Source organism: Oreochromis niloticus, linkage group LG2 (genome assembly GCF_001858045.2).
Source record: "Oreochromis niloticus isolate F11D_XX linkage group LG2, O_niloticus_UMD_NMBU, whole genome shotgun sequence".
Taxonomy (NCBI): Eukaryota; Metazoa; Chordata; class Actinopteri; order Cichliformes; family Cichlidae; genus Oreochromis; species Oreochromis niloticus.
The window spans coordinates 15,831,804-15,856,956 of NC_031966.2; the positions used below are offsets into that span (position 1 = coordinate 15,831,804).

Consider the following 25,153-nt stretch of genomic DNA (forward strand, 5'->3'; position numbering starts at 1 on the left):
CATGTTTGTATACTCACATTGTTCAAAACTCACAACAGTACAGAGTCCATTCTTTTGTGGTTTGTAACAACATATGTTTAGCAGTTGATTCTGTGACTGCGTGTTACTCGTGCTTTTAGACTTAACAGCTGCTTTTGATACTGTGGACCATGATATCCTCATCCTCATAAGCTCTCCATTTGTTTAAGTCCTAACCCTGCTTTTTCTAACTGAGGCAACTGTGTAACTATTCAGGCCAAACACAACCTTGAAACATGAACACATGCTTTTATATACAATATTTATCTTGTGCGAGCAAGCAAGAGGACTTTACTCCAGTTTTAGCTTCCCTTTCACTGGCTTCCAGTTCATTTACGAATCCATTTGTCTTTAAGTATCTTAATGGTTGTGCCCCATTTTACCTCTCTAATCCTGACAGAATATCTTCATTAAGGTGATTAAAAGAATCCGTCTTACAAAAGAATCTGTCTTTGTCATTGTAATTTCCTTTTTCATCTACACAGAGGAATGGCATCTGCATCAACCTTAAATCTGCCTTTTACTGGCCCTCTCTGATGCCAGAGTATATGGTGCTCTCTGGTGACTCCTTCTTACTCTTCCATCTTGAAGATTTTCTTGAGGGGAAATCCAGAGCCACATAGTTTAGTCCTACATCTTCACCTTCCTGTAAATTATTAACAAAAATATAAAAAATTGAAAATAATAAATACACATACAGCACATAAACACACAAAGAGAGAACATCGCATAGCCATTGTTTGTTTGTTTCTCCTCAGATGGCAGTCTAACATAAGATGACTTCATGTTTCAGCGTAATGGCAACTGCAAGTGTTTCAAAGCGAGTCACAAATTACCATCATGAAAACACATATCTAATGTACATATATTACACTAAAGTGTGACCTAATCAAACATGTCATCATTTACAATAAAGGACTTCTAGGAGGATATCAGATGCAACTGATTACTACTGATTACTGATTACATTTGACATCTAGGTTTCAGGGCAAATGTAGTTTTTTGATCTTTGCTGTCTGTACTTTCTTGTATTTCACAACATCAAAATGCTTCCTGTTTCCTATACAAAATGTTTAGCTTACTCGTTTTGTGTTTCAACCTTAACCTCCTAGGACCTGGCGTCCACATATGTGGACATCACATTTTGGGTTATTTAGACCAAAATACTCAATTGTGCTCTACAGGGGCCTGATATCCACTGACGAGGACATTATACTGCTACTGTTCTATTGAAATTTCAAATGAATATCCTCATATGTGGCTCTTATTTTTCTTAGAAACAAAAATCAGGTAAAAAAAAAAAAAAGATCTGGTAATTCTTTGTTTTTACATTCACCAGGTCCCAATCAGCCCAAATATCAAAGAGAAATTAAAAATGCATGCCGTGGAAGAGTTCGGGTCTTAGGAGGTTAAAAATAAGAAGTCACTTTGTCATCAATAGTGCAGAATATCAATATTATGATGAAAGTCTAGTCATGTATTTTGTAATAGATAGATAGCTATAAATATAATGTGTGTGTGTGTGTGTGTGTGTGTGTGTGTGTGTGTGTACCTCGTTGCTCATTTGATCCCTGGATGATTTGTCCTGTTCAACATCAGTAAAGACTTCTACTTTTCCTGTTTATAAAAAGAAGACATTAACAGTGAAAAAAAATATTTATTTTAAGTGCTTGTCTGGTCAGAATCAAAAACCAATCTCGTTTGAGATTATAGAAATACTTTATAAGGCCTCCATTTGCTCTCGCAGCAGCTTTAGTTCATTGTGCTATATACAGGATGAAAATATCGCATCCGGAAATCTGGATCTATTAGATTAAAATCTGTCTACTGAAACCAGTTTGAAACCACTTCTGCTTCACTGTCTGCATTTGTCACTTCATCTATTAAGTAGCAATTTGAGCTGTAGTAAAGTAGGGATATAATTATGTGCTACGAACGATAGATAGATCCATGTACTTAGCAAATAATCCTGACCCTTTTCATGCCTCAGAAGTAACTGAAATGCATCACTTCATGTATAATTGGTGAGCATTTTGCCTCTGCCAATTTTTGTTTTTGTTTATTTCTGTATATTAATTTCTATAACAACTGTGATGGAAATGCTAAAAAAAAATGTTTGTTAATTTTGTTAAAAATGACAGATCGCTTTAAGATAATAAATAATCATTTATCAAAAAATCTATTTGTCAAATCTGTTTATATAGTAAAAGACAAAAAATGATGAAAGGGTCAATCTGAAAATCTCAATTAGTGTAATGTACTGACAATGTAATACTTTTCATAACCAAAGTTAGCAAATATTTACCAGTGTAAAAAAAACAAAACAAAACAAAAAACACGCCAATAATTAATTAAACCCAAATATTTTAAAAGACTGGGATGACAGCTTTGTTTTTATGGGTATGATTCACAAATTTTGTGAAATGAAAACGCAAATAAATGACAAGCTCTGAGCTGTACAAATGGCAGTCAGGAAAAAAGGCGATATCATCATTACTGCCAGGTAGCTATCCAACAAGGCACCATTTTAACAATATTTGAAGTGATCCTTTGGTATAAATAATTCCTAGTATTTGTATTCACTTTTAATGTTTTACCTTGTTATTGGTTCTGCATTTAATTGATTTTTCTTAATATTGTCTTCTGGCCACATGTGAGCAGATGAATCAATAGCTAATGCGACAATTGTAACAGTTGAGATGACCGTGGTTCAGGGGGTTGGGAAGCTCATCTTGTAACCAGAAAGTTACTGGTTCGACCCCCTGCTCTGTCTGTCTTGGTTGTTGTGTCCTTGGTTAGGACACTTCACCTACTGGTGTTGGCCAGAGGGGCCGATGGCGCGATATGGCGCTTCTGTCAGTCTGCCCCAGGGCAGCTGTGGCTACAACTGTAGCTTGTCACCACCAGTGTGTGAATGTGAGAGTGAATGAATAGTGGAATTGTAAAGCGCTTCGAGGGTCTCGAAAAGCGTTATATAAATGCAATCCATTATTATTAATATCGACCATACTGAGTCCCACTCCTATCAGCTAAGAACAGGAAACTAAGGTTACAGTTTAGTAAAAAGTAAAATAAGGAAACTTTGTATTCATATTAATTATTAATAATTAGCTGTTATTAATAATTATTAATTATGAATATGTATAATAATTTTTAATATTAATTATATGTACACAGTATGTTATAAATGTGATTAATTTACCTTTGCGGTGTTCACGAGGTTGGATTTTTTTTCTGGTGAGAATCAGTGCAAAATTCATAAGCACAGAGCAGGTCAGCAGTGCCCCAAGCACAGTAATGAGAGGGAACTCCTCTGGAATGAGAAAACATCCCAGCAGACAATTAACATTCTAATTCTATAATAGTATAATACTGTACATTACTCACTCAGTTAATTCACAGTAATAACATTTCATATAGATGGTTTAAATTAACTCCATCTTCAAGGTATGCAGTATTTCAGTAAAAAAAAATAAATGTCATAAAAGTTTGTATGTTAATTTTTTATGCATCCAGTAACAGTTTACTTACCAATGGTAGCCAATGGTCAAAGTATTAAAGTATTAAAGGCCTGAGAATATCTCTTGCTTATTCATGCACAAATTATTAGGAATTAATGCAGCAAAAAGTACTACAGATAAATCAAGATGTTAATAATACTTTAAAAACATACCTATCTCCACTTTAGTTCCTTTACCAAACAGGATCTCTCCACATGTCACCACAGCACAGTAGTACGTCCCAGCATCAGATGAGTTTGTTATAGTTTTGGACAGACTGTAGTCACATTTCCCGTCCTCTTTATTTCTGATACTGCCATGGTAAATGATGCCTGGATAGGATTCTGATGCACCTTTAAACCAGTGCACTTTGTCTTCATCTGGACACTGATCTGGGTCATTTTTGTTCTCAGAGAAGAGTGAACACTGCAGAGTCATTGTATCACCCAGATGGACTGAATTCCCATCTGAAGTTTGTTTTACTGTGGAAAATTTATGCTGCGTTTTAGGATCTGTAGTAATTAGAAAAAGACATGAAACTGTATCCATTGTAGTTGTTTAGGTTTTGACACACCCTTATCAAAGACAACCAAATGAATATACTTTACCATTCACTGCCAAAATTGTGCCATTTTTAAATGTCATATTGAATGATGATCCTGCTTGACAGAAGTATGTTGCTTCATCTTCTTTGCTTACATTTCTTATGATAAGAGAAAGCACAGTACCCACTTTTGTGGCATTGAATCTTGAGTTGTTAATTTTTAATAATATTTTGTCAAAACTTCCTTCAGTAACTGTTTGAAACATATATCCATAATTCAGCTTATACCAGTAAGACAACCCTGGCTCAGAGAGGTCACATGTCAGAGTCACATTATCTCCAAGTTTAGCCACAGTTAAAGAGATCTGCTGAGGAACCTCATTCATTTCAGTCACAGCTAAAGAAGAGAGACAAACAGTAATAGTTAGAATGTAGAATATTACAAAGCCTAATATATATATATATATATATATATATATTTTTTTTTTTTTACAATGATACGTCTGACAGAGCAGAAGAAGTAAACTCACACAATGTACTTAGAAGAATCAAAGAAACCAGTCTTCTGATCATTGTGGTACCTCAGCCTTCTCTTGCACAACTGATGTCTACCCACTCAAAGGAAGATTTTGTGACAAGCTGATTATGGTTTACAAAGTCAACATCATAGTGATTGGCTGACACAAAAAAATGCACTTCCTGTAAAATTTACCAAGCCATTTACAGTGAGTCTAGATGCTAATCATCATGTGTAATGTTAAATTTGTCTTTTTAATCACATGATGCTAAATATGGTTCATGTTTAGCACAACTCCATCACTATATAAAAAAATATTTTAAAAAAGTCAAATAGCTGTAGTTGTTTTTGTATTAATCTTGTATAATTAAGGTAAACCAATAATTAATTTATACTTTTATAGAAAGCCTTTTTTATACTAAAAGCTGGTGATAGGACAAAGAACATTATTCAACACAGTGCTTTTACTAACATAAATATAAAAGTAAATACTTTAGTAAAATAATTACATTGTTATATGTTGGTACATTTCATTTAAAATTGTAATGCAATTCAAAAATGTGATTATCCTTTACTTCACTCAGTCTGCTAGTTTCTATCTACCTTTTATCTTCAAATTATTAAATTTGATTGTTTTGTAAATTTAAATATGAAAAAAATGGTGAAGTTAAAATTAGGTCATTGTGTTCATTGTCTTGAATACTTTCACAACTGCTAAAAGAAGCATCTTCTAATTTTGATATTGATAAAATAACACTTTATTCTAAAGCTATTTTCTGTTTACACTGTGCATCTTTTGATCAAAGTGCCTCAAATAGACTCAAAATAAATTCAGTGTCATTTAAAACCAAAAGCTCTTACTGGCTAAACTTAGCTAAACACTGTCAAACATCAATGAGAAGAGGAAACACTATTATTTTTTTTCGGTTTGTTCGTTTTTTATGACATGACATTGAAGGCAAGTACTTACAGCAGAAGAAGATGCAGCTTTCTGAGTAATTTTCTGCAAGGTGAGAAATAATGAGGGAAAATATGGCCACAACAGACACATACTGATTGTCTTGATAAAAACTGACTGGAAGAAGTATATGCTGTGTCCTACAAATCAGATTTTTTTAATTAGTGCTACATATTTTCCAAGTTACTGTGTCCTGTTATCGATAGATTTTTTTCAATGCATAGCTGAAATTGTGTGATTCTGACAGTAAAGCCTGGGTTTTCTCTCTGTGACAGAAAAATTTTGCATTCCTCTCACGAAGCAATTCAGTACAACAGATTTCTGAGGCTTTACTTTTTGTTTCCATGGTGATAAAAAATGCGTAAGAAAAGTTTATCTGGTCTATATTTTTTGTTTCTCTGGCGGTCTTGTTTCATGTAAAACATGAAATAGTGATTTATATTCCATTGCTCTTAAAATGACTTTTCATCAAAATGTATGTAATTTGGATGAATGTTCATGACTCAAAGTTGCCTGCAGAGCCTTTTATCTTTGGTACACTTTCCATATTTTCAAGACCTCTGTTGTAACTTAAGTATTTTTGTCTGTAAGATGAGTTAGTGCTTATTTTTTACAAGATAAATATGAGGATGTGGTATCCACTTTAAATATATGAGGATTTAATAATAATAAAATAATATAAATATTCCTCGGTACAGTGCAGTGAGGAATGCCCAGACCTCTACATTGGAGAGACCAAACAGCCACTTCACAAGCGCATGGCACAACATAGAAGAGCTACCTCCACAGGACAAGACTCAGCAGTCCATCTGCATCTTAAGGATAAAGGTCACTCTTTTGAGGATGCCAATGTTCACATATTGGACAGAGAGGACAGATGGTTTGAAAGAGGAGTGAAAGAGGCCATCTATGTCCACTGTGAGCGACCATCTTTGAACAGAGGCGGTGGTTTACGACACCAACTGTCTGCCATCTATAATCCAGTTTTGAGTTCCCTCCCCAGACGCCTTAACGCCCACTCACATCCTGGGCCATCTGACCTCAGGAATTCACATGACAAGGTGGGGCCAGGTTTCACAATGGGCTCACCCGAAACCCTGGCTGATTAGGTCCCACACCCGCTTTCACACCTTGGCGCATGTGATTAGAGGATCACCAGGGGGTCCTTTGTCCCTCATTGGGGGGATACTCCCACTGGGTTTAAATCTGGGACTCTCGGCCATTTGACCTTAGAACTGAAGAAGCTTCTCGGATGAGAGGTGAAACGTCTTCAAGCAACTTAAAGAAGTCCAGACGCTTTTCTTTGCAAACTCCTTCGACAATATAAATAATAATGATAATAACAAAGAGAATAAAGAAAAATTAAAGGTACAGTTGTTGATGTAGAAAATAAACATAAAACTAATGTATAATGTATAGATCTTGAAGAGAATTTCCATCAGGCGTCAGTGATATAAATTAATTCTAATTACACACCAAACTGTAGTTCTTCTTTAAATACATATATACTCATCAACCATAATATTACTTTTAAATTTCAATGAGACTTTTCACCTGGATAAATAAAGTATAATAAAAAACATCTTATTTCCAAGAGAGGCCTGGCCAATAGGGCAGCAAAAGTTAAAAATAAAAATAAAACAGTAATAACATAAACATTAAAAAACATTATATCAAGTTACTATATTCAGCACAAACAAGTGAGCACAAACTTGTGAATAATACTCAGTAGCAGATCATTAAGAGCAACATTAAAAATAGTCACCAACAGTCACAGTGACCAAAAGAGTTTGAAGTCAGGAAAGACCCAGAACGCGCCATATTACCAGTAAAACATGTTTATTTATATATGTTTGTTGGCTTTCTCACAGCCCAACTCCCAGTCCCAGTATCACTGAAATAAAAAGAGCATGATTAATATATTTGGCTCCGCTGCCCTGTCAGTCTTCCGGGCGCTGTACCTCCATCACCCCTCCTGCGCAGTGGAACCACAGACCACACTCTGGGCCTGTACTTGTGCGTACTTGCGTTCTTGTGTACTCGTGATACGTCATCAGTCGGAGACCAAGTACGGTTCCAATTCAAAGTACGCATCAAGCCGAGAACGTGAAAAATTCCCGGATGTGTTCTGCCTCTGCCCGTTTTATCGAGCATGCATTGGTGGTGACTTGTGTGTAATTCATACAGCTAAATATCCCAGAATGCATTTCGTCCAAAACCCAAGCGCAGCAATGGCGGAGGAGCGCAGCTAAAAACTTTTAAATATTACTCTTTCTGGGTCACAAAATAAACTTTTAAGTTATTTTCAAGCGAGAATGTAGCTGTGTAAGCTTCAAATATCTACTCGATTTATCAAGATATCATATATTTCCAAATGTGCTCCGACGTTTTCGGAGATGCCTGTTACCCACCAGCTCCATAGTAGACCAGGAGGTCGAGGATCACTAGAGCCGGTGAGAACAGCGGACTCCCAGCGCATTGTTTTCACCCCCCCCCGCGGTCTTTTCGCTACTCAGGTTAAGCATGATATAGAAGTCTCTTAGATAACTTGAAATGTTAATGTCTGGTTTATTTCAGTGTTTTATTTGTTACTGAGTAAATTGGTTTGGCTGAGATATATTTCAATATTTCAATACATGGAGATTCTGAAGGCTGCTTCAAAATGATCAGATTATAGTTTAAATATTTGTTCAGTTCTCTTCCAAATCCCAGCAGCTGTCTATTGTAATTTTTGAGTGTCCACTAAAATAAAAACAAAAAACATCACCTATTTGTTTTTATTAAGGCCGACATGTACACTATTGTTATTAATAGAGATTTCGCTACTGAGGTTAAACATGATATACAAGTCACTTAGATCATGTCTAAATGTTCATGTTTGGTTTATTTCACTGTTTTATTTGTTCCTGAGTAAATCAGTTTGGCTGAGATTAAAGTTAAGCTTCATAACATATTAATCACAGTTAAAATAAGAGGGGATGGCAGTAAAAACTCCGGACCTGTGACACCATCAAGTATGCTGGTGTTCCAATTGTACAAATCGCGAGTCCATGCTCGGGTTCTCGACAAGTCCGGACTCGCCGAGAATGCGAGTACGGACTTGCGTACTTTAGAATTGAGAAAGGGCCTCTATCACATACATCTCCCACCCGACTGAGGCATATTTGCCAACCTTGAGACCTCAGAATTAGGGTAGACATTCAAAACGGCTGTTGGGGGGTGGTGTACATATACATATGTATACAAAAAAAATTTAATTTTACAGTGTTTATTTATAAGATAAAATAATTTAAATGTCACTGTTATTATTGTCCAGCCGGAAACAGCAGGGCTGCCCAAATTCAGAGTCTGCATCCACCTGAAGACCCGGCTTTCGCGGTCTAAGTTGCACAGGTCCTCCGAAAGCCAGGTAGGCCGGAAATCAGCAACTTTGAAATTGGACAGTCTAGCTTTCAGAATTACGTCACGAGCTCTCTCGGTGGAGTGAAACTCTGCCGTCTACTCCTTACTGTCTAAAATATAACCAGATGCTGGCGTAAATTTTCAACCATCTCGCACTTCTGTTTAATCAGTTTTCCGGTTGACGTTTATTCAGCTGTGTGAAAACCCCGGAGGAACCCTCCCGAGGGATTGATAAAGTTTTATTTAATCTAATCTAAACCAATAACTTTAATGTCAGCCAAACTGATTTACTCACGATCAAATAAAACACCAAAAAAGGCCAAACAATAACATGTTTAAGTTATTTAAGTGACTTATATATCATGTTTAACCTGAGTAGCGAAAGACTGCCGGGGTTTGAAAATGATCTGCTGGGAGTTTGCTTTTTTCCCTGGCTCAGATATTTGAAGTTTACACAGCTACATTCTCGCCTGAAAATATGTTAAAAGTTTATTTTGTGACACAGAAAGAGTAATAAGAGCAATATTAAAACGAAGTAGCTGCTGCCATTGTCGGAAACTGGAATTGGCTGGGCCAATCAGGGATATGGTTTTTCAATTTTGTTGTCCGGGTGGAAAATCGGGAGAAATTCGGGAGAATGGTGGCTCCGGGAGATTTTCGGGCAACTGTGAAATTGGACTGTCAAGCCTTCAGAATTACATCACGAGCTCTCTTGGTGGAGTGAAACTCAGCCGTCTGCTCCTTGGTATCTACAATATAACCGGACGCTGGCATAAATTCTTGACCATCTCACACTTCTGTTTAATCAGTTTTCTGTTTGACGTTTATTCAGCTGTGTGAAAACCCTGGAGGAAGGATTAATAAAGTTTTATTTAATCTAATCCAGTCTTTCTCAAATGGTGGTACCCGTACCACTAGTAGTACTTGGGCTCTCTTTGGTGGTACATGGGAAATCTCCAATTCTTTTTTATGATTAAATAATATACCACTGGGGAGGTATTCAAATGCGACACAAGAGTTCCTGAGGCTCTTCTGGGAGCCGGAGTAAACCAGAAAACATCTCCCCAAGCGTGAGTCCTCTATGAAGAAAAGCCTTTCCTTATCGCTAGCGATCACGGCCACTACAGAGCACCGGCGGCCTCATTTCCCTGGGTCTTAAAACTGCAAAGGCACCACGGCGCTGTCACGCTGATGGTAAAAACACTGCGGTGCCGCTATCCCAGCCACTATCGATGAATTGGAGGCTCCTGGGAGAATCAGTGGGGGCGCGGGAGATACCGTCGGTGAGTCGGGAACTATCGTCCAGTTGCCGAAGATCCTGGTAGCCAGGAGAATGCGATCTGCTTCTTATGCGAGATGGTGGTAATACTTTGCAGCCAGCACAAGAGACATGGAGACATGCCAAAATCTTTCCTGCACGTAATCCTGTGTCCAATTATTGGCATGCAGGTGCCAAAGTATTCTAGTATCAAAGTGTGTTTTTAAAAAATGAAACATAAAAAGCCCAGAAATATTGAAAACACTTTATAAATATTGTAACAGTGCAATCTGATCATGACCTGACCTACTAAGACTTTATGTATGTTTATGTGTGGAAGCAGTGATCATTATAAGCTATCACATTGGCGGTGCACAGGCAGCTGTGTAAAAATAGTTTGACTGAATCAGCAGGAGTCCTGTACTTTTTCATTTTCAAATATTGCAGTATATGCCAGTATCAGTGTTTGTGAAAAAACAAGCAAAGCCACATGTGAACTGCAAGATGCAAGCTGTGACTGGCTACTTCTGTGCTTCCCACACCCCAATAAGCCTGTTCACTCAGAATGCATATGCATCTGGGCATCAACAGGACATGAATCTAGTTCACAAGAACTTGCCGCAGGCTATTTTTAGCTGAAGCTGTTGATAGTTTGTAGACCTTCCTTCCTGAATATGGCCTCATTTTGTTTCAATTAATATAACATTGTACAAAAATGACTCTTTAGGCACACAACTACAACAAAGGTTAGTAGTTGTGTGCCTAAAGTCAAAGTTAAAAAATAATTCTCTGTTGAGGGAAAGTTTTTGTGATTCATGAGGTTAAATATGTTATATTTAGATTTGTGTGATTAAATCTTTTTTTTTTTTTTTGGCCTGTCCTGTTTGGCTCTTTTGCCATCAGAATTATTGTCTAAAGGCGAAGAAAGATGCCCAACGGATTTACTTTACCAAATGGACCATCCCAGCCTTGCTGTAATGGTCTATTTGATTCACCTTTTATTGTTTATTTTATTTTATTTTCACTTGCTAAATACGGGACAGACTTGACTGGGGAAAAGAAAGGGGAGAAAGAAAAAGAGCGGGGAAGAGGGATGGGGAAAAAGAGCAAAAAACAAAAACCAACAAAATAAGCAGACAAAAAATACATATATCGATCACCTGGATCACCTGTTGAGAAAGAAAAAAGAGAAAACAAGCAGAAGAAAAAAAAAGAGCAACATAATAAACAACATCATGATGATCTATGTGAATATAACAGTAAATACTAAATATTAAACATTATTGTGCAGCACGTAAGATCGACAGCGCACAGTGTGCTTTGAGGTAGGAGCCAAAAAGGGTGTAGTTTGTGTGTGTAAGCACCCGTGTGTACACCTGTGAGCATGGACGCGCTTGTATTTAAAAGGTTCCTTCATGTAATGATCTGTTAGAAGGTGTGGGGGGCCACAGCCCCGTCCTCCAGGGCATGAAGCAGGTATGGAGGCGATCAAGACTCCAGACATCCAGAGGCCCCCAGAACACAAGAGACCAAGGAAGACCAACAGAAAGAGCTGAGGAGAGTCCCAGATGAGGGGTCACTCAGCAGCCGTGGAGCAGAAGCCAGGGGGGTTGCAGTGACGTGCCCGTGAGCTCCACCGGCAGCCATCTGTGCCAGAGTGACTGAGCCCAGGCCGAGAGGCTGAGGGCACCCCATCCCCAAAGTGGCCCGAGCGAGCCATAGGCTCCAGGCCCCGACAAGCAGCCACCAAGAGTGAGCCGGTGTGTACCCGGACGCCCATCCCCGGACACAAAGAACCACCAACGCACCGATGTCTGAGGGCGTCTGCCACTGGCAGGGGAAGTGGTGTGGGGGGATAGCCCTCCATACCTTGGAGGGCCTGAGATGTCCCTAGAGAGGTGGCGTCTGATACTCAACCTGACACATAGACATACAGGCACACACAGATACAAACATCCATTCCCACTCTCATGCTCTCGGAGGGAGGTTTGGAGTCCCCCCCCCCCCCCCCCCCGTTCTCTGCAGCCTGCAATTTAAACTTACCACAAACGGCCTTGAGGTCCTTAGACTCTTGACTTTGATAAGCAAAAAACTTCTTTTTAAAAGAGAGGCTTTTAACCCAGATTATTGTAAGCAAATACCACAATGTGGAGGATAGTGCAATCACATTTCTTTCTTTGTAGAAACAACAAAGGAAATCACATTGCTAAAAGAAAATTCTCATAGACCAACTTTTATTTCAGAAGTGAATTGTATGCACACTATTTCTGATATCTGCTAGTGTTAAAAAAAAAAAACCTAGACTGTGGGTTCGAAATGTTAGCACCCCACACAGAAACTAAAAAACTGACATCTCATGTGGATTGCACAAACACATTGTTGAATTTTTTCACAATTAATAGGACTAAAAACACTACTGTAAAAATTAAAGTGGATCCATAAAAGGAATATTGGTTACGTTCATTTGCTGTTGTCTAATAGGAGAATATGTTGGCCCAACATATTCTACAAGTGATGACAAACACTCAAATCTTATCTTGTAACTAATGAAATTCTCCCCTGCTAATATATGCCATGGCTAGTCTTTTACTGAATACAACTTTGTTAAAGTTGAACTGAGCCAACATGTGATTAGCTACCGGGCCCCAGCTAGTCCTTTCCATGTGCACTGTGGCCATTTTGGTCCCTGACTTTTAATACATTCTGTCATATCTCAGGAACTTGAAACATTTCCTTATCAGAGATTATGGTCCTCTCATTATTACCTCATCAGTATTCTGATGAGACAGAGAATTCTAAATGCAAAATACCACCAAAAAAGTGAAACTTCTGAGGTAAAGCCTTGAATAGAATGAGAACAAGGTGAGAATTCTGACAAGAAAATCAGAATTCTGAGGTCACAGTGAGAATTCTGTTTATCACTATTCTAAAGATAACGTGAGAATTGTTAAAGCAGACAGAATTCTGACTGTATCATTAGAAAGAGTCAACACTGAAAATATAGGGAAAGTGTCATGATTTGTGGAGGCAGCTCATTTGTTTTACTTTTTATGTGAGAAAACAAGCACAGACCACAGGAGACAAAGTGAGATTAACTGAGGGCATGCCGTTTATTAAGGGAAATTTACAAACTGGAAAAAGCCAAGATAACAAAACTAAACTGAGAAACACCTAAACTGGGAAGAACTAATAAATATACACAAAACCCAGATCACTAGAAAATCGTGGAAACAAGGAATCTCAGGAGGAGCACGGGAAGAACACAGACACATCAGGGGAAAACTCACACAATATATACAGAAAGGAGGTGATCGGAAAGGTGGAAACACATATGGAAATAGCTGGGACAAATTAAGGGTGAGGAGACCAAGGGAAGAAAAACCAAACACATTTAACACGGAACACAAGACTGTCAAAATAAAACAGGAAACACAGAGACGTTGTGACACATAGACTTGACACAGCCTCAGGGGTAAACGGAGTCAAAAGATGAATCACAGAGACACTGCTAAAAGGGCACAGGGAGAGAGAAAGGTACACAGAGAGAATACAAATATGGAGACGAGACACACACATAAACAAAGGGAGGCAGGAGCGGTCCTAGCCTGTTTGGTAGGTAGATAGATAGATCTATCCAGATTTTTCCATCTATCTATAGCGTCATTTGCTTGTTTATTACACACCAGTCTACCGTTGTGTCAAGAAAGCCTAGTTTCTGCTTTTCAATATAGAAGAAATTTAAACTTTTACAACATATGCCAAATTGCAAAATGCTTAGCTGTGTCTCGAATAAAAGTCTGGAAATTTGCTCTGCTTCACTTCATCAGCATCAATGTTCATATTCTGATTAATGTTTTTTTTTTCAGTTTTTGATCTACTGCAGAATATTTTAAGGGAGTTAAAAATATAGATATGTACTGATAAATTATCAGAATTATATTGTTTCTGACTGTCTGAGTAAAAATTTGATAAATCGAATCTAGACCTTGTGAATCACAATCAAGTCAGTTATAGAAATCAGTGACGATATCCAGCCATAACGGAACAGCTGAGACGCATTTTCTCAAAACACCACGTCTGTGGCTTTCAAACACCAAAGCACACACTTTCTGAAAGTGCTATAACTAATCCTGAATAGAATTTAAAATCCTGCTCCTAACAAAGAAAGTTGATCAGGCCCCATCTTAGCTTAATCTCTCAATTTAAGATCTATTCAAGAAGTGTGTGATTATGTTAAACTTTTTGGCATCATTGTGAGATTGTTAGGTATTGATAAATAAAAAAGTGTGTTGTACAGTTCTTTCCATGCCTTTTGATATGAGATATTACACAATATGATGTTTCGACATTTTTTTTCAAGATCAAATTTGACCTTTTTTATGTATCCCCAAAAGTTGATTCTGTTCATCTGGACGTAGGGTTTTCAGTGGGAGAAACGTTTCGTCACTCATCCAAGTGACTTCTTCAGTCTCAGCTGACTACAGGTCACTGTCTTATAAACAGCACATTTGCATACAGACTGAAACCAGCCCACTGAAGGAACAATGGGTTGGGAGGTCAGTTCCTTCATCATAATTATGCAAACTCTCATGAACATTGATCAACAACCACTGATCAAGGCCCACTGATCAAAGACCACTGATCAATGGCCATGAGTACCATTCACAGAGAGTTGACATTCCAACACAGAGCGAACACCATCCCCACAGACACAGCGGACAGGGAAGCAGAAGAACATCAAATCAAGAAGCCCCTGAGTAAATGTGGTTATCCCAGCTGGACTTTTGTCAAAGCTGGGAAGGTGCCAAAAGAAAGTTCCAGCCGATTCAAGAGAGAAGGACAACTGCTGACAAAGCAAAAACCTTTAGTGATCCCGTATGGGTCAGGAGTATCGGAACAGTTGAGACGCATTTTTTCTAAACACCGGGTCTCTGTGGCTTTTAAACGCCAAAAGACACTGCGCCAAAAATTGGTCCACCCCAAGGATCGTGTCCCCCAACATAAACAGAGTAACATAGTGTACGCTGTTAAGTGCCAGGAGGATTGCCAGGATTTATACATCGGGGAAACCAAACAACCTCTGGCGAAGCAGATGGCACAACACAGAAGAGCTACCTCATCAGGCCAGGACTCTGCAGTCTATTTACACCTACAGGCCAGTGGACACTCTTTCAATGATGAGGATGTACACATCTTGCACAGGGAGGAAGGCTGGTTTGAGGGCGGAGTCAAGGAGGCCATTTACGTGAAAAGGGAAAGACCATCTCTGAATCAAGGAGGGGGTCTAAGGGTACATCTTTCACCATCTTACAATGCTGTGATTGCAGCCATTCCCCAGCTCTCTGTGAATGGTACTTGTTCTGGCTCCTTAAGAGTCGCCCCACATGTTATGTGGTGTTATATGAGTTCATGCAATCTTTATTTGTTTCTGGGCCACTGTTCATTTTATTTTGACATCCTTCGAAAAGGGCTATCTCTCACTACTTCCTGTCTAATGGGAGAAGGACAGTTAGCTACTCCTGTGCCTGCCTATGCTACCTCTTAAGCCATCACAGTCTGTAAATTGGCAGTAATGTTGTGTTTTACCAGTGTGTGTTTGGCACTAACTGCTGTGAGTTGCTTGTGATAGTTTGAGCAAGTGAATTCACCTAATGATGTGCTTCATTTGATATTAGGCTAGACGCTAAGTAGCACTATCTAACTGCAAATGTTAACTTTGTTAGCTTGTTTAGTTCTGCTTTGCTTTGCAAAGTAACGGGTCATATCATCTTCTGGTTGTAACAAATATCCTGCTCACACGGGATATTTTGTGTTTTGTTTACAGTTTTGCCATTCATCCTTTCATGTATTTCAAAAAGCCATGCTATGCATCCAATTGAATAAATCTGCCAGAAAGGAACAACAGTGTGTTTTTTTCTACATGAGATGATGGTTATCTATCTGCCTAGTTAAGTGAAAGGGCAGAATAGTACTAAAACTAAAAAATAAAAATGTCTGTGCAGAATAGTACTCATGGCCATTAATCAGTGGTCTTTGATCAGTGGCTGTTGATGAATGGTCATGAGAATTTGCATAATTCTGATGAAGCAACTGACCTCCCAGCCCATTGTTCCTTCAGTGGGCTGGTTTCAGTCATTATGCAAACGTACTGTTTATAAGATTGGAGAAACCTGCAGTCAGCTGAGACTGAAGAAGTCACTTGGATGAGTGATGAAACGTTTCTTCCACTGAAAACGCTACGTCCAGATAAACAGAATCAACTTTTGGGGATACATAAAAAAGGTCAAATTTGATCTTGAAAAAAAATGTCAAAACATCATATTGTGTAATATCTCATATCAAAAGGCATGGAAAGAACTGTACAACACACAACGTTTCTTCCACTGAAAACGCTACGTCCAGATAAACAGAATCAACTTTTGGAGATTTACTTACCTGAATAATTGAGCATGCATCAAGACCTTTTTTATGTAAGATAAGATAAGATAAGATAAGATAAGATAACCTTTATTAGTCCCACATGTGGGACTAATAAAGTAGTTAAATATTTTTAATTTATCTGACCATGCCATTCAGTTTCAAGTTGTAAATAAGTAATATACTACATTACGTTTAAGAAAAATAACCAGTAATGTGTAATGCATCACTTTTTTGAATAACAAACCCAATGGTGGATACAATCAATATGTTTTATTTCTATTATTTTTTATAAATGTATTTCCACAGTGAGCAGATAAGCATGATGCTATTTAGCTTTAGGTATAACAAGCAAAAGAGTAAGAGGTTACAAGACCATAAAGTACAAACATGCTATATAAAGACTAAAAAACATCTTTTTGCACAGCTACCAGTCTGCCACACAATAAACATACATTGCATATATATGGTAACAACTCTACCTATTTAATCAGTCTAGAGTACATGAACAAGAATCCTGGCAAAAAATCTTCATAAAGGCAATTAAAAGAATTTGACTTACGGCAATAACACAACGAAAAAAAACCCCACTCTGCCTTTTTAATGGGGACAGCCTTTTACAGGCCCTCTCTGATGCCAGAGTATATGGTGCACTCTGGTGACTCCTTACTCTTCCATCTTGAAGATTTTCTTGAGGGGAAATCCAGAGCCACGTAGTTTAATTCTACTTCTTCACCCTCCTGTAAATTATTAAAAGAAATTAACAAACTTTTGAAAATATTTTTAAACACTCAGAACACATAAACACAAATAACACAGAGAACAATGCACAGACATTTTTTTTATTTTTATTGTTTGTCTTTAGGTAACAGTCTTGTTTGACATGACTTCATGTTTCCATGCAATGGTCACTGCAGCTGTTTCATAACCATTCTCTAGTTGTGATCATGAAAACGTATATCTCAAGTACAGATATTACACTAAAGTAAACATGTCATTGTTTACTTTAAAGGACTTCTAGGTGGGATGTCAGATGTGATTGATTACTAGACCATCATTTGACACCTACTTTTCAGATCAAACCTAGTTTTTCTATCTTTTTTTGCCCTTGTATTTCACAACATCAAACTGCTTTCTATTTCTTGTATGAAATCTTTAGGTTCCTCGTTCTGTGTGTTTCAACCTATCCAATATTATGATCAAAGTCAAGTCATGCATTTCATTATAGATAGATTGCTATAGGACTCTGTGTGTGTGTGTGTGCGTGTGTGTGTGTGTGTGTGTGTGTACCTCATCGCTTATTTGGTTGGCAGATGATCTTTCTTGTCCAACATCATTAAAGACTGGTGCTTTTCCTATTCATAGAAAGAAGACATTGAAAATGTTTTTTTAAGGATTTTTTTAAGTGCTTGTCACGTCAAAATCAAGAACCAATTGTTTGAGCATTTCCCACTGCCAATTTTTGTTTTTGTTTATTTCTATGCAGAATTGTGGTGAAAATGCTAACAATAGTTTTAGAAAAAGAAAATTAGTCCGGAAAATTTCCATGAACTGCTAGGAATTGATTTAAAATTTAAATTTCTGACAGTGGTGAATTTTAACTTTTTCACCCCACACAATAGAGTCGAACTGAAACATCATACAGAAATATGCTGAAAAACCACACATTTTGTTTAACATGACTCATTGGTTTAAAATATCATTGGTCTTTTTTCCAGAAGTAAAAAACTTCCATCCATCCATCTTCTTCCACTTATCTGAAGCTGAGTCGTAGGGGCAGCAGCTTAAGCAGAGAAGCCCAGACCTCCCTCTCCCCAGCCACCTTCTCCAGTTTGTCAGGGGGAACACCCAGGCGTTCGAAGGTCAGCTGAGAGATATAATCTCTCCAGCATGTCGTGGGTCTGCTCCTTGCCCGGAACACCTTACCCAGGAGGCGCCCAGGAGGCATCAGAAGTACCACCCCTGATATCCACACAACATTGTAGAGGCGTGTCAACCAAAAGAGCTCTACAACATCCAAAGCTTTCATGGAACTCAGGGCGAACCTCATCCACCCTAATTACTTCCCTTCCTAATGGGGATGGGACCATCAATTGTGTTGTGCAGAAGTCAGGTTGGTACACAGCCGTATTTGACAGCTGTTAGAATTCATATTATGGTGAAAACCAATGAGCTAAGTAAAGAGAAACAACAGTCCATCGGTATTCCCTAAGCCTGGGAAACCGCCTACAAAATGTGAACCTTATAGACCAATCTCATTAATAAACTCTGACGCCAAGATAATAAGTAAAGTACTGGCAAATAGACTCGAACGGTACCTTCATCTTCTCGCTGATACTGACCAGAATGGTTTTGTAAAAGGCCGGCAAGCGCAGCATGGTATTCGCAGAGTATTGAATGTATTTTACTTAAATTCAGAACATCCAGACATGGCTCTGCTCTCCTTGGATGCAGAAAAAGCTTTCGATAGGGTCGAACATAACTATCTCTATAAGGTACTGTCTCAGTTTGGCTTTGGCAGTTACTTCATGACCTGGGTCAAAATATTATATAATAAACCTATAGCCTCAGTTAGAACTAGCAACATCATATCTAGACCATTCCATCTAGGTAGAGGTACACGCCAAGGCTGTCCTCTTTTGCCTCTTCTCTTCATCCTAGCAATTGAACCATTGGCTATTGCGATAAGGAGCAACCAAAATATCTCTGGCATCAGAACAAATAATATTGAGTCCAAAATTGGATTATTCACGGACGACATTATCTTAATGCTGTCCAAATTAAAGAGCTCAATTCCCCAGCTACTCAAAACAATTAACTCCTTTGGCAACATCTCCGGTTATAAAATTAATGAATCCAAGTCGGCCATCCTCTTCTTTAAACATTCTGAAAGAATTAAACCACCTATTCAAACAATGTTTCAAGTTGCCAGAGACAGTCTTACCTATCTAGGTATAAAAATCACTCCAAAAATCAATGATTTGGTACATGCAGATTACTCTCCAACTATCAACTCTGTTGTTGACTTAATCAATAGATGGTCTATGCTGCCAATCTCTCTGATTGGACGCGTAAATATTCTCAAGATGAACATTCTCCCAAAATTTCTATATCTCTTCCAAGTCATTCCTCTCAGCCCTCCAGATGACTTCTTCACAAAGGCAAAAACAATATTCATTAAATTAATCTGGAATAATAGATGAGCCAGACTGCGCCTTTCGCTACTATATCTCCCGTATGACAGGGGAGGTTTGTGTGTTCCAAACCTCAAATGGTACTACTGGGCTGCCCAGCTTTCTGCAGCCTCATGCTGGTTTTCAACGACAACCTTACCCTGGGTAAATTTAGAAAGGACAAGCACTACCTCCTTACCGCTCAGCACTTACCTGTACTCTGCAAAGTATAAAGATCTGATGAAAGATACATCGAACCTCTTTGTTAAAAATACCATCCGTGTCTGGTTCGATGCACTCAAGTTTAAAAATGAAACACCAGCACTATCCCAATTCTCACCTATCTGGGGCAATAGGGCCTTTAAACCCTGTTGGAAAGATTAGGGTTTTAAAATGTGTATGTCTGTGCAAAGTTGCAGACCTATTTGACAAGGACACCCTATTGTGTTTTAATGGCTTGACACAGAAATTTGGCATTCCAACCAAACATTTCTTCAAATTTCTTCAAATCAGAAGCTTCATTTCAAAAACTTAAAAATCCCTAAGACTGCCCACTTTAAACTCATTAGAGGACATAGCAATAAATCATCAGCTGAAGAAGGCTTTAATATCCCATTTTACAGCAACCTCAGAGATGGCTCTCAGACATCCTCAGAAAAAGAAAGACTCGCATGGTGTCAAGACTTAATGTGTAGAATAACTACAGAGGAATGGCAAAAAGCCTGCTTGAAAGCCCAAACACAATCTATAAACACCAGGGCTCTAGAGTGCGACCAATTTGGTCGCAAATGCGACCAAATTTTTCAGTGGTGCGACTAAAAAGAAATATTTGGTCGCACCGGTGCGACCAAATATTTTCGGGTAACAAAAAAAAAAAAAAATCTCTGCAACTCTCAACAACAGACCCACATTATGCCCCTATTGTGGACTAAACCAATCAGAGATAGTCAGGGGCGGGACCTCTCTGATTGGCCGTGGTCCAGTTGAAAGTGCAGGTGGAAGAGAGAGGTGAGTAGCTTGAATAAAGCGATATCAATTCATTAACGGATTCCACACAAAGACGTAAACACAGAGCGGACCCAACGCATCAGAATCAGCTTTGTCTTTCTCGGCTTTCTCACCCCACGGCTCGAACACGCTGTCGGAGCTTAGCGATTCTGATGCGTCGGGTCCGCGCTGTGTTTCCATCTTTTTTGCGCTAGATTCTGAGCTGCAGGTTTTGTCTCTCCAACCAAAATTCGCCGAGCCAGCAGCAAAAGAAGCAGCAAACTACGCTTCACATTTGATCAATGTCGTCATGAATTCCCTCTGACTTTTGCTGTTTTGCTTCCACCACGATAAAAATCACACTTCATGCACAGCTCCCTCTCTCCCTCTCTCTCTGTACTTCAAGAACAGTTTACTGTCTCAAATCTCTGTTTTCCATTCACTTATTACCCACCAGTCTACCGTTGTTTACAGCGCTGTCGGCTGCTGTCTTTTTCTTTTCTTCTTCTTTTCTTTTTCTTTGTTTTCACTTAAATGACCTCGGACAAGAAAGCCTAATTTCTGCTGTTCAATACTGAAGAAATTTAAACTTCTTAAAATTATGCAAAATTGCAGAATATTTTTAAGGTTATCTGCTATAAAACGCCAGACCAGGAAAATCTCCTTCATGTTTTTCTGTGTTTTATTCTCAGTTACTTTCACACAAAGGCATCTGCTGTGATGTTCACAATTCTGATGAAGTTTCATGTGTATCAGTACTGATAAATGATCAGAATTATAATATTTCTGACTGTCTGAGGCTAAATTGAATCGAATCAGGACTTTGAGAACCGGAATCGAATGGATTATAGAAATCAGTGATGATACCCAGCCCTAGTGAGCAGCCTAGGCCCGACAGAAGTGGATGTAGCTGTGGGTAATAAGAAAAGATGAAAAGAACTATTGATAACTTTTGTGTTAAGTTAAGGCCTGATCCGTCTGAAATTCATAGCCAGTGCTCTGACACGGTGCCATCAATCTTTGAATGCTGAAAAAGCACAGTGTATCCAGGAAACACATTATATGCTGCAATAAATGCACTGCCCAAGTGTCCCCTCTCCCCACTGCCTTTCAGCAGCAGGCAGCAGCAAACAGGTCGTCAGAGGAGGCCAAGATGATGATTAAGTTTAACATTTTCTACAATATTGACAAAGCAATTTAAGCACAAGTTTGTTAGTTAATAATTTAGAAATGAATATTGTCTGTATGGACTTCCCCCCAAAGAAAGTGCACATGTAAAACTGTGGTGTTAAGTGATGCGGTTGAAAAATTTGAGTGCACCTAACTTTTGTGCCGGTACGCCTAAATTTTTAAAGTTAGGCGTACCGGTGCGCCCATGGCAAAAAGTTAGTCTAGAGCCCTGAACAATTCAGTATAAATGGCTAATGAGAACATATATCACCCCAACATTATTAAACAAATTTGACCCCAAAACTCCGGACATATGTGTTAAATATGGGGGAAAAAAAGAGAAACAACAGTCCATCATTACTTTAGGAACTGAAGGTCAGTCAGTCTAGAAAACTGCTAAAACTTTAAATGTCTCCTCAAATGCAGTCGCAAAAACCATCAAACGCTATGACGAAATTGGCTCATGAGGACTGCCCCAGACCAAGAGTGTGCGAATCAGGCTTTTATGGTCAAATAGCTGCTAACAAACCACTTCTAAGGAAAGGCAACAAGCAGAGAGATTTGTTTGGGCCAAGAAACACAGGGAATGGACATTAGACAAGTGGAAAATCTGTGCTTTGGCCTGATGATTCCAAATTTGAGATCTGGTTCCACCCGCTGTGTCTTTGTGCAGTGCAGAAAAGGTGAACGGAGAGTCTCTACATGCATGGCTTCCACCATGAAGCATGGAAGAGGAGGTGTGATGTTGTGAGGGCTGCTTTGTCATTGTTGGGGATTTATTCAAAATTGAAAACAGCATGTCTGGGAACTCCTTCAAGACTGTTAGAAAACCATTTCAAGTAACTACCTCACAAAGCTCACTGAAAGAATGCAAAGAGTGTCCAAAGCAGTACTCAAAGCAAAGGGCGGCTATTTGGAAGAATCTAAAATATAAAACATGTTTTGACTTATTTCACACTATTATTTTTTTGTTTACTATATAATTCCATGTTGATTCATAGTTATTTATAGTTTTGATGCCTTCAGTGAGAATCTACAATGTAAATAGTCATAAAAATAAATAACAACCATTAAATGAAAAGCTGTGTCCAAACCTTTTTCTCTCCTACATGGCATATTTGTTTATATGGGTATAGCTGTTTTTTTTTTTATAAGTACATAAAAATGTACTGCCGGGGAACGTTTTCAGTATTAAGTGAATGCCTTTGCTAAATAAATGTCTTTGCTAAATAAATATATGTTCAAGTGTGTGTGTGTGTATGAATTACCTTTGCACTGATTTTCACCAGACAGAATTAACCTTGTGAATATGGCAAAATTCACAAGCACAGAGCAGGTCAACAGTGCCCCAAGCACAGTAACGACTGGGAACTCTGGAACGAGAAAACATCGCAGCAGACACTTAACATCTCTGTATTTAAGAAGCTAAGTCTTGTGTCAGGAAAAGCTAAAAACAAAGCATCTAAGACTGCAGCTACTTGACTTAATTTCCTAATTATATGGTACTTTAATGATAAATTATCATAAGTTAAAATAGATGTTTATCATTTTTTATGCATCCAGCAATAGTTTACATATCACAAGTTCAATGGTAATTTTTAAAAACTGCAGTTAATGGCAAAATGGGTGCAGACAACATTTATTCTCAGCAACCTCAAATGCACTTTTTATTCTTTACACACAAGAATGAATTAAGATTAATGGGTTGGCAAGCTATGTTAACCTTAAAGTGAGTTTATTATGAACCTGGCTATATAACCTTAGTAACATAAGCTGTATACATAACCCACTCAGTATCAGGTTATCTTATGTTAAAGTATTTTGAGCTGTTAGTACGTCTAGTCAATCTAACTCAAATTCATTTTAGAGGCCTGAGATTATCTCTTGTTTATTCATGAACAAACTCACAGGAATTATAAATTATAAATAAAGATGTTAATAATATTTTAAAAACATACCTATCTCCACTTTAGTTCTTTTACCAAACAGGATCTCTCCACATGTGACCAGAGCACAGTAGTCCATCCAAGCACCAGGTGAATTTGTTATAGTTTTGGACAAACTGTAGTCACATCTCCCGTCCTCTTTATTTTTGATACTACCGTGGTAAATGATGCCAGGATGGGATTCTGCTACACCTTTAAACCAGTGCACTTTTTCTTCATTTGGGGACTGATGTTTGCCATTTTTGTCCTTAGACAAGAGGGAACATTGTAGAGTCTTTGGCTCACTCAGATGGACTGATTCCACATCTGGAGTTTGTTTCACGGTGATAGATTTCTGCGGGATTTTAGGTCCTGTGTGATTCACAAAAAGACATTTAATGGTATTAATTGTAATTGTTTGGGTTTAGACACAGTTATGATATAAACGGTCAAATGAATATACTTTACCATTCACTGCCAAAATTGTGCCATTAGTAAAGCTAATATTTTGTGATGATCCTGCTTGACAGAAGTATGTTGCTTCATCTTCTTTGCTTACATTTCTTATGGTGAGAGAAAGCACATTACCCACTTTTGTGGCACTGAATCTTGAGTTGTTAAATTGTCCATTGAAGGAAACAGTTACTAAATTTCCTTTAGTTACTAAAGTTCCTTTAGTAACTGTTTGAATCATATATCCAAAATTCAGCTTAAACCAGTAAAACAACTTTGTATCACTTCCAGACAGTGCACATGTCAGAGTCACATTATCTCCAAGTTTAACCACAGTTAAAGAGATCTGCTGAGGAACCTCGTTCATTTCAGTCACAGCTAAGGAAAAGAGACAAACAGTAAAAGTTACAACACAAGAGAAAAACCTTTTTGTAGTGTAATGTAGAATATTACAAAGCCTCATATATTTTGTTTTATATTGTTTAAAATGATACATCTGACAGTGTAGAAGAAGTAAACTCACACAATGTACTTAGAAGAATCAAAGAAATCAATCTTTCGATCATTGTGATACTTCAGCCTTCTCTTGCACAACTGATGTCTTCCCACTCAAAAGAAGATTTTCTGGCAAGCTGACAAGGTTTACAAAGTCGACACTGTAGCGATTGGCTGAAGAAAAGAAAAAGCACTTCCTGTAAAATTTACCAAACCATTTACAGTGAATCTAGATGCTAATCATCAGTTTCTATTGATGATTTTGCAGGAACAAAAACCTAATATAAGCATGGAAATACAGGTAGACAATTACACATAAATACAACTAACTTTACA

General features: G+C 38.1%; 1 protein-coding gene across 3 annotated transcripts; it reads right to left on the reverse strand.

The window, feature by feature from the left end:
• LOC109203481 (uncharacterized) lies at positions 1-24,927 on the reverse strand. 3 transcript variants are annotated; one of them, XM_019362865.2, is made up of 6 exons: positions 24,846-24,927; positions 4,127-4,459; positions 3,692-4,030; positions 3,221-3,331; positions 1,571-1,635; positions 1-664 (listed from the first exon to the last, which is right to left on the reverse strand). In XM_019362865.2, the coding sequence occupies exons 1-6, from the start codon at positions 24,886-24,888 to the stop codon at positions 539-541; spliced, it is 1,017 nt and encodes a 338-aa protein (XP_019218410.1). In that variant the 5' UTR covers positions 24,889-24,927; the 3' UTR covers positions 1-538. The 3 variants fall into 3 exon arrangements, with proteins under 3 accessions (XP_019218410.1, XP_019218404.1, XP_019218402.1); XM_019362859.2 differs by lacking the exon at positions 24,846-24,927 and adding an exon at positions 4,593-4,676; XM_019362857.2 differs by lacking the exons at positions 1-664; positions 1,571-1,635; positions 3,221-3,331; positions 3,692-4,030; positions 4,127-4,459 and adding exons at positions 16,931-17,354; positions 17,905-17,969; positions 23,213-23,317; positions 23,903-24,241; positions 24,338-24,700 and having other exon boundaries at positions 24,846-24,922.
• Positions 24,928-25,153: the final 226 nt, after the last annotated feature.

Bases quoted from the DNA above. Each gene is read 5' to 3' on its own strand.
- LOC109203481 (XM_019362857.2), bottom strand. From the start codon at position 24,888: ATGATCGAAAGATTGATTTCTTTGATTCTTCTAAGTACATTGT. The intron at 24,242-24,337 runs GTAAAGTATATT...TGAATCACACAG, and splicing joins CACAATTTTGGCAGTGAATG to GACCTAAAATCCCGCAGAAA. The intron at 17,355-17,904 runs GTACACACACAC...AATAATTTACAG, and splicing joins CCAACCAAATAAGCGATGAG to GAGGGTGAAGAAGTAGAATT.